The sequence below is a fragment of the Amaranthus tricolor genome, chromosome 4 (assembly GCF_026212465.1).
Source record: "Amaranthus tricolor cultivar Red isolate AtriRed21 chromosome 4, ASM2621246v1, whole genome shotgun sequence".
Taxonomy (NCBI): domain Eukaryota; kingdom Viridiplantae; phylum Streptophyta; class Magnoliopsida; order Caryophyllales; family Amaranthaceae; genus Amaranthus; species Amaranthus tricolor.
Genome location: NC_080050.1, coordinates 24,136,084 through 24,146,365, shown reverse-complemented (window position 1 = coordinate 24,146,365; position 10,282 = coordinate 24,136,084). Strand labels below are relative to the sequence as shown.

Genomic DNA, 10,282 nt, shown 5'->3' with positions numbered 1-10,282 from the left:
GAAAGAACTAGGTTTAATAGAATCCTCAATTATTATGTAGGAACCCATAATTTTCATAACTTTACAACCCGAACAAAGGCTGAAGATCCCTCAGCAAAACGATACATTGTATCGTTCGAAGCCAACACCACGCTTACTCTCGAAGGGATAGAGTTCGTGAAATGCGAGGTTATAGGGCAAAGCTTTATGCTTCATCAAATTCGGAAAATGATAGGAATGGCGGTGGCAGTGATGAGGGATTTCGTTCCTGAATCAATCTATGACCGAGCATTCGATCAGTAAGACGAAATCTATGATTGTTTGATTTGATTTAGTGAAGTTTGATATGTGTGTAATGTATAATTGCTATGTGAATTTCAGGGACTATCACATTAATGTGCCCACAGCTCCAGAAGTAGGTTTATACTTGGATGAATGTTTATTCACCTCGTATAACAATAAATGGAAAGATTCGCACGAGGAGATATCGATGAAAGATTACGCGGAAGAAGCTGAGGAATTCAAACTGAAGTATATATATACTCATATAGCCAAAACCGAACATAAGGAAGGGTCTGTTGCTGTTTGGCTACATTCCCTAAATCATCGTAATTATCCTGATTTTCGCCCTCCTAATGATCGAGTGGAGGGTGCGGCGAATGCTGAAGGGGAAAACGCGGATATCAAACAGGATGTAGCGACTGATGAAGGGGAGATGGCGGTTAATAGAGTCGAGTTGGCTGCTACCGATGATGGGGAAAAGGCGGTAAATGATGAAGTGAAATGTGGGAGATGATATGCCATGGATGTTCATGTTCTTCCCTAAGTTTGTTTCTTCAACAATTTTGGAGTCTATAAGCCTTTTTTAGGGTTATTTTGATTCTAAATTAGTTAGATAATTGGGTTGGGAAAGGGGTATTTTTATCCCTTTCAATCATTGAATTTTAATACTATTGAAAATGTATTTACTTTCTAATATCTATTCTAAATGTTGTTAATCATTTATATTTTTTTGATTTTAATTATGATGAATCATGATAAAATTTACTTGTTCTTGTAAGGATAAATGTTGTATGCATTTGATTTTCCAAAGTATACTCTTGAATTCTTGACATATGCTTGAAAGTAGATTTCTCAATAGAATGTCTTTATGATGAGGCGAAGAAAACGCTGGCCAATCCACATCGTAAATTCGCCTGAGTGCATCGACCCTTTCTTTGCTAGGTCCAATTGGCTGTTAGACGAAGTTGAGATAGGGAAGGGATTAATGTAGGTGCAGCTCCACTCATTCTCTCTTTATCTGGGCATCTCTATCGAGCCGTGGGACTCTTTGGTGGGTATGGTATGGATTGTCGTCTCTCATACCTCTTCAGAGCATGATCATAGTTTTTATGAACGGAATACACTAAATACGATGAATAATGATGTAAGTGAATTGGCATTACCTTGCTCATTCAAGCAAGCAAGTAGTCAAGCTCCCTGTTATTCTGCATGCCAAGTCATTTAAATTTGGGCCATTTCTGATGGAAGAAACCTCATTCAAGCAATACCTAAAACTGCATACTACTCTATATATATAATTGCTGGTGTCATTTGTTAGAATCCGATTATGTGAAGTGTGGACGACGTGCTGCTTTGTGGTATATGGAGTATGGACATCATATCAGGGTGCTAATACATTGGCATGATCACTTGCAGGTATGGATGGTTTGGATCCGACCTTATTCAGGAACCGACACTAATTTAATGTTGAACGTAGGGTGGATGCCAGATTCCTCCGGTATGTTCACTGTGTAGGCATTTTCCCCATTTTTTGGTAGGACCTTGAAGGGTCCTTCTACCCTAGGCATCGATTATAGGGGTTGTTTGGAATATTCTTGGAGATGGTCTTATGAAGATGTGATAGGAGAAATCATCCTCCCATTATATTTAATTTACCCAGAGGCAATCTCATTCTTGCTATTAGAGAGGGATATACTTTTCTAGAGCGTCATTGATGAGTTGAGAGCTATGTTCACTGCCTATTGCAAAAGATTTGTGGTCAAATTCTTGTGAGAGACGGTTTCTTTGAGAGACCATCTCTAGTTAGACTGGCCCCTTATATATTTTTTAAAATATTGTAAGTAGGCATTAAGAATGATGTAAGTAGACATTTAAGATATTGAAAGTAGGCATTAAGGATACGTAAGTAAGCATTAAAAGTTAATGTAAATAGACATTAAAAATACGATAAGTAGGCGTTAAAAATAGAGAATTTGAAAAAAGTAAGACATTTTAACAACTTATGTCCCAAAATAAGATCCGTGAAAACTTATTTCTCAAAATAAGCGTCCGTACATCCAAACCACTGGTTTGGATAAGTCGCTGTTAGTAACAGCGAAAGAGGAAAAAAAAAAGAAAAATAAAAACCCCAAAGTCGCTGTTAGTAACAGCGACTTAAAAAAAAAATTTTTTTTTTTTTAAGTCGCTGTTAGTAACAGCGACTTAATGTTTTTTAAGTTTTCAGTTCTCAGTTACTTTCTCATTCCAACCTACGAGATCAAGAAGTTATCAGTTAACCTTAAAGTCGCTGTTACTAACAGCGACTTTGGGGTTTTAATTTTTTTTTCTCATTCGCTGTTACTAACAGCGACTTTTGGGTTTTTATTTTTCTTTTTTTTTCCTTTTTCGCTGTTACCAACAGTGACTTATCCCGAGGCTAGGCTTGGATGTACGGACGCTTATTTTGGGAAATAAGTTTTCACGAACCTTATTTTTGGAATTAAGTTGTTTATTTATCTTACTTTTTTCAAATTTTCTTAAAAATACGATAAGTAGGCGTTAAAAATACGATAAATAGACATTAATCTTTAATGATCTGGGCTTGAGATACGTCTCTTAAAGGGACGGTCTCTCAAGAGACTAGCTGCCATAGAACTAACCCCTCGTTCAATTATTAAATTATTCTTATATGACTACAAATGTAGGCCCAATTGTCTATTGTATAGTCCTAACTCCTAAAAGGTGTATAATGGATATGTGTCTTGAACTCTTTAGATGACTTCTTTGTCCATGATGGCAAGGACAAATCTACTTTAATGAGAACTTGTAAAAGCTAATCCAATTCCTACTTAGATTAATACTTCCGAAATGGAGATAATTCCTACTTAGGTTAAAGGGATCGCCGTGGGCTAATAGAAGTATTTCTTGGACTTGAGGTACTATGTTAGTAATAATAAACAAATATGTTTTTATTTTTTTCCCTTTTTACGTTATAATATTGTCTTCCTTTTATTTGCTATTAGTAACAGCGAATAAAAAATTTTAACTCTTTTTAACTAATTTCTTTGTTCGCTGTTAGTAATAGTGAACATACCTAACCTTAGATTTAGCATGAAGACGCTTATTTTAAGAATTAAAATTTTTCGAATATTTTGGGAATTTTTTTTATAATTAGCTTTTTTTTTTTTTTTTTTTTCAGTTTTTCGCTAATTCTGAAATATGAGAAGTTGAATAGCTCTAATTTTCTTTCATCACATGATCTCTAAATGAATTAGGCCCGCCCAACTGGTTTACAAGGCCTCTTAGATGGTGAAGCGTAACCTACATATTTTTGAAACTCGAAGTTAGATTTATTCTCATATAAATACATCGCCAGGAGATCATGTATTCATATTTTATTCAATAAAAGTTCAGTTTGTTTTTATTTCCCAAGTGAAGCGAGTTAAGAGTCACAAACAAATACGTGAAGATAGAGTAACCTTGCTTTTCTTTAAATACATTTCTTTGTGTTTGTGGTTTGTTTGATTTATTTCATTGTGATTTTTTTATTTTCATTGAGATGATGGTTTTTGGCATTAAGGGGTTCCTCCTATACTTTATTATTGCCAAAAAATAATTAAAAATTAGCATGTTTTGTTTCTTGGAATGCGTGCCTTTTTCATAGCTAGAGTATCTTGGTTTTGTACACATTTTTGTTTTTGTACATTTATAGTTCATATGAAAGAATTTTATATGATATCTAACCGTTTTATTTTTATGACAATAATTTAATCACTTTATATCATTTGATCTTAGAGTTACATATATTGATATATATGATATTGGAACAAGTGGGTTGAATGAAAATGAATATTAGTGATGATAAAGCTACATGCAAGAAAAAAGCACACATATATTACAATGGGAATAAATAATAAAGTCAATTAATATATATATATATATATATATATATATATATATATATATATATATATATATATATATATATATATATATATATATATATATATATATATATATATATATATATATATATATATATATATATATATATATATATATATATATGGTATGCTCCTATGCTTAAAAATATTCATCCACGCTTATATGTGAGGGTGAAGTATTTACCCACACTTAATTAAAGGTGCTTTCAACTTGTGAAGAAAAAATTTAAGCACACTTATAAAACATGACTAAATATAAGCTTTGTAACAATTATAAGCATTTCGGATGGTACATATTACCACACTTATAGGTGCTAGAAATTTTCATGATTAATTGTTTAGAGTCCATTGTTTTTCTTTTATTTTTCCACACATATAAGCTTGAAAAATGAGTTATTAGATATATTTTATGATAATAATAATAATAATAATAATAATAATAATAATAATAATAATAATAATAATAATAATAATAATAATAATAATAATAATAATAATAATAATAATAATTATTATTATTATTATTATTATTATTATTATTATTATATACTCCCTCCGTTCCTTAATAAAGTTTCCACAAAAAATGTTCATAGGAATAAAAAAAATAAAATATTTTAGATGGTGAATATATTATTTAATTGAATAATATATTTGATGGAGAAAAAGTCAGTACAATAAACATTTAAAAAATGTTAAAAGATTAGTGGAAAAAAATATAGGATCACAACAAATAAAAAAAAAGTCATTATAAAGTTAGTGAGAAACATGCGGGGACCATAACGAATATATAAATGCTAAAATGAAGTTAGTGAAAGATATGTGAATACCATAAGTATCATTAAAATATTAAAATGAGGATGAAAAATGTTATTTTTAGACAAAATTTGTGATATATATAGAAAGATTTCTTATAAAAATAACAAATAGAACACCCAAAATTAAAATTAAGAACTTCTTTAAGAAACGGAAGTAGTAAAACATATATATATATATATATATATATATATTTAATTATTGATATAGTGACACCAAATTAAAAGGATATATAAAGACAAATAGCGGCCAAGAAAAGCGGTCGTCAAATTGAAATAATGATTCATAGAAGTGAAGGAGAAGTAGTAGATATTAACTTGAAATGAGGTACAATTTTTCAGAAGGTGACATTAAAAAGCATTAAAAATAGGTTTAAAATGTTATATTTCGTGTAAATGATGACACTTTAAAAATGATAGTTGATTCAAAAGTTGTAAACACATATACTTTTAAAAGTGTCGCTACTATATATCATATGCGAAAAAGAACTTAGTCGATTAATTTAGACTTCCTAAACCAAAAATAAAATGGGAAAACCTTCCGTAGGAACGAAGTAAAAATGATGAAAGGCGATGTTTAAACAGAAGTATGATGAACAAACTTTAAAACGATGCTCCAAGATCACATGACATGTTCTACTCGATCAACATTATTATTATTAGCAATAGCATGCATGAGAATCAAGCATATTAAGTAGCAAGTGCATCCATCATGTGCACTATTCTTTTCCAAAAGTTAAACCAAAAATATGTAGGGGTAGGACCCACAAGCTAATGTGCAAACTAATGGCGGATTTTGGCATTGTTATCCTTAATTTAGCCAAAAAGGGCCCCACGTGAGCTACATACTAATATAGTCCAAATCTTTTAATATGGGACCCACAAAACACATATGAATAATAACTTCTGCATCTTTGAAGAGGCTAAATGCAATGTAAAAGGAAAGAAAACATTTGAAGAAGGGATGGAGCCCCATGCACCCATCCCTTTGCTTGCATGTATAAAGGCAGTCCATGTGCATTATAATTTTACTATCAGCCATGCAACTCAATCACACTAATGGCTCTCCTAATTAATTAATTAATTAATCTTAATTTCAATACATTATAATATATTATTATTATTATTATTATTAATTATATAATGTCTAATGACAAATCTTAAACAAATTAAGTTTGTTAATTGACCAACTTAATTTAAAGTTCTATAACTAAAAAGTAAATTTCGAGAAGTCAATTAAAAATTTTAAGCATTCGATAATGATTTCAAAGGCCTTCACCCTTACCGACCGAAGCCAAGGTATTCTTAGCAAGCCAACAAAAATACTGAAAAGTAATAACTAATAAGCTAGTATTTGTTTATATTGTCAATTTTTCTCATATCATGACAAGTATATAACAATTTTAACATAGTAAAATTGGATTTTAATTATTTGTTTTCTAGAAAACCTAGTATAAAAGTTTTTCTATCCATTTTTCCCTATGTTTCTTTTGATCCAATTTTTGTTATTATTGCCCAAAAAAAATATGTTTCTATTTATAATGTAAATTCTGACTTTGAACTCTTTTTAGAGTTATTCTATCTAATCCTTTGAATTTTCACTTATATTTCAGTCATATGATGCAAACTTAAATAAATAGGAAAAATTTATTTTAGTTTTCTTAATTATTTCATATAATATTAAAATTTGGAATAGAGAATGATATAATATAGCAAGCGTTTATAAAAAATATTTCTCCCATTCCTTTGACTATATATGGCCATTGATATTGGAAACCAACTAAGCTCAGAAATGGATCATTTGTCGTTATAATCTGCTGGCATGGTATGAAATATAGTTTGACTACAACAACATTCAAATCAAATAATATGGAAATTATGACCCTCATGCACCCTTTTCTAAGCATTCACAAAAATACTTCATGCTTCTTGGCATTGTAAAAGAAAATTGATTATATAAGCCAAATTGTTACATTTGCATCACTTTAACCAGATAGCCATAACATATATTCGCTATATTTATGTGAAATTGCACCATTTGATTTAAGGATGTGAACTTTTTTAGTTCGATGATGATATTACGATCAAAAGTCTAAAACCATAACCTAAACGAAAAAACGAAATACAGAAAACTAATAAGAAAAACTATAACTAGATAGCCATGAAAATTAAGAAAAATGAAATTTGTGATTATAATAATATTATAAGATAGATAATAAAATATTTTATATTGGCCGGTTTTAATTACAAGCAAAAAACATATAGAGACTTAAAAAATAAAATATATTGAGATTTTATAAGATGTAAAGACACTTTGTCCAACATTAGTACAAATAAAGATTATAGAAAAATATTTGGCAGAGATAACAAATAGAACTGACCAAAACAGCAAGTAAAAAAATAATTGGAACATAGAGAGGGATTACAATAAAGTAGAGTATTCTTTTACAAACAAATACTGCATCAGTTTATAAGTTTAATTCAATGCACTTACAAATAAAGAATTTCTGAATACATTTCATTTGCACATAATTATACATTTAATTTAAATTATAATATAAATGAGGTCCAAAAAAATGGCAGACCCCAATCTAAGTAGCAACTATACGGGGGTTTGTTGTCCCCTTTGTCTATTCATCTTATACAATATTAATGCTAATAACTTGAATACATAGATGTAATTAATTAACAGCATAATACTAGCTAGCTACTATATAATTATTATTTATTATTCAAAATATATAAATAAATAAATAAGAGTTATTGTCAGTGTTTTTTTTCAATGAGCTTACCATAAAAATAAATCAGTATATATTTAGCTAGAAAGGAGAATTAATTAATTAATAAGAATACCGATATTTTTTGAGTAGTAAGTTTTTCAGAAGAGAGGTAATATCAGCAAAAAGTCCACAAAGGAATATCAACTTCGTCATATAACTGTTCGATATCAAAGATATTCATAGTAGGAGGATTAAAGAACAATGAATCAGGATGAATGCATTTAGGGGACAAATCAAACCATGGCCATGAATCATTCATCCCCACATCATAACCCGATGATGATGATGATGATGATGGGTTAAGAGAGATGCTATTACTATCATCAATCAGCTGTTCAGGCGATGATGATGACATGGATGGTGATGAAGATATGTCTGATGATGATGGTAATGGATGTTGTGTAACAGAAGTTGTAGCTGCAGCTGCAGCTACTCTTTGAATAGATTTAGGAGACATAATGAGATTAGTGTTATTGGGAATGAGGGGACAGTTTGAATACTCGGAAAGAGGGAAGTTGAGATTAGAAGTAGCAGAAGAGCCTTTAAGACATAAGAGGGCAGCATCGTAAGCACGTGCAGCTGCTTCAGGGGTTGAATAAGAACCTAACCAGATTCTGGTCTTTTGATTGGGTGCTCTTATTTCAGATACCCATGATCCCCAACTTCTCATTCTTACTCCTTTGTATTTCTTCTTTAATAATGTTGTTGTTGATCTGTTGCTGGATGATTCTGTTTGCTTCTTTGCTGCCTCTGATTTCACCATTATATATTAATTCTACTTAATTCCTTTATTTGTTTATGTTAATTTCTTTATTATCAGAGATTTTGAAGCTAAAGGTGGAAACTGGACTGGGGAGAATGAGATTGGACAATCGTCTTCTATTTATAGATGGTAGTTTTAGCCTTACATTACCATATCCCTTTAAGTCAAACAGGAAAGTTCATGTTATGGGTGACAGATGTTACTCATTTTTATATCAATAATACACCATCTTTGTTTCTCTTCTATTTGTTACTTCTAGTTACTTTAAAATATTCCATTTCAAGATAGTGAAATTTAAAAAGGGTTTCAAGAGGTATGATAAATAGAAAAATATCATTTGGCCTATGAAATGATTACATGTTGATTATTATTTATTTAATGACTAAAAATGGTAAATTTTTGACTTACTGCATTTTTTGTCTTAGCATAAAAAATAAGATCAAAAAATTATGTAATATAGATAATAATTGATTACATGACAATATTATTTGTATGATTTACCATAGTATATAATTCTATTTAGTTAACTTAGAATTTAATATGTTCGATTCAATGAAAAAAAGTTATGTATTAGGTAAATAATTTGGACAGGGTAGTTAACTTAGAATTTAATATATTCAATTGAATGAAAAAAGTTATGTATTGGGTAAATAATTTAATAAAATATCAGCAATTATGTTTTGGTTTAAAAAATTATGTATTTGGTAAATTTAATAACGATAGTATATACTTGCATTATTATTTGAAACAGTTTTCTTATATATATTTTGTACTTACAAATTCGTGCAAGACAAGAGTTTCTACATTAGTTATATCTAAAATACAATCATTTTAACGTAAAGTTTTATATTTTGTAATTGTTTCAAAGCAATGAAAAGATAAAGTGAACAAACAAAAAGAATATGCCGAGTAAAATTATCATACTTCTAAATACATACGACTACTCTTATTGGAGATAATTTTTTCTTTTTTTAAATTTGCTTTCATTCATCTTTATTTACTCGACTTAGTTTGTCAAATTTTCTTTTAACATGTTTTTTTTTTTTTTTTTTTTTTTTTTTTTTTTTTTTTGCTATTTCCTTTAATTAATTACACATTTCTCATGATCTGTATATATTTACTCAAAAAAATATCATTTGTATTTTTATTTTATTTTATTCTCGTAATAACTTAACTAGTCATTAATAATATTACTATAAAACCTATTAATGGATCTCAAAATTCAGGCTGACTGGGTGAGAGAGAGAGCATTTGAAATTACTCTACCAACAACTTGTAATAGTAGTAGTATATAAAAACAAAAAAATTACTTAAAATAATTCAGCTTTTTTACAATAATTTCAACGTTTAATTAATTGTGAATAATCTTAATTTTAGAGTCACTTATTCAAGAATATTGTTGCCAAAATAGTGATCTATTTTTACAGGTTAATTTCTATGAAAAAAGAAAAAACAATCAAAAATAAAAATTATTAAAATTAATAGTTTACATCAAATAATAAACTTACTTAATTTTTTTTTTATTTTAAATTTTTTTAAAATCTTTTTATAATTTAATTTTGTACCTACTTTTTTATTTTTTATGCAAAATGACCTGTTGTAGTATAAGTAATATGTTATGTTGGTGCATTCTTAGCAAGTATCTCATATAATTAGAATTATTCATATGTTAATCAAAAGTTGAAATTATTGTAAAAAAAATAAATAAAAAATTGAATTATTCTGGATAAGTTTTCCTGTAAA

General features: G+C 29.0%; 2 protein-coding genes across 2 annotated transcripts in view; one reads left to right on the top strand and one right to left on the bottom strand.

Moving 5' to 3' along the window:
- LOC130811116 (uncharacterized) overlaps positions 1-1,084 on the top strand; it is a 2,222-nt gene extending 1,138 nt beyond the window's left edge. The window contains exons 1-2 of the mRNA XM_057677290.1: positions 1-278; positions 361-1,084. The exon at positions 1-278 is cut by the window's left edge and continues 1,138 nt beyond it. Coding sequence (XP_057533273.1) covers positions 1-278; positions 361-775 — 693 coding nt within the window. The 3' untranslated portion in view covers positions 776-1,084. The remainder of the gene's footprint in view (positions 279-360) is intronic.
- A 6,301-nt stretch (positions 1,085-7,385) lies between these two features.
- On the bottom strand, positions 7,386-8,650 carry LOC130810397 (ethylene-responsive transcription factor ERF014). Its single transcript, XM_057676440.1, has one exon. The coding sequence runs from the start codon at positions 8,537-8,539 to the stop codon at positions 7,892-7,894; it is 648 nt and encodes a 215-aa protein (XP_057532423.1). The 5' UTR covers positions 8,540-8,650; the 3' UTR covers positions 7,386-7,891.
- Positions 8,651-10,282: the final 1,632 nt, after the last annotated feature.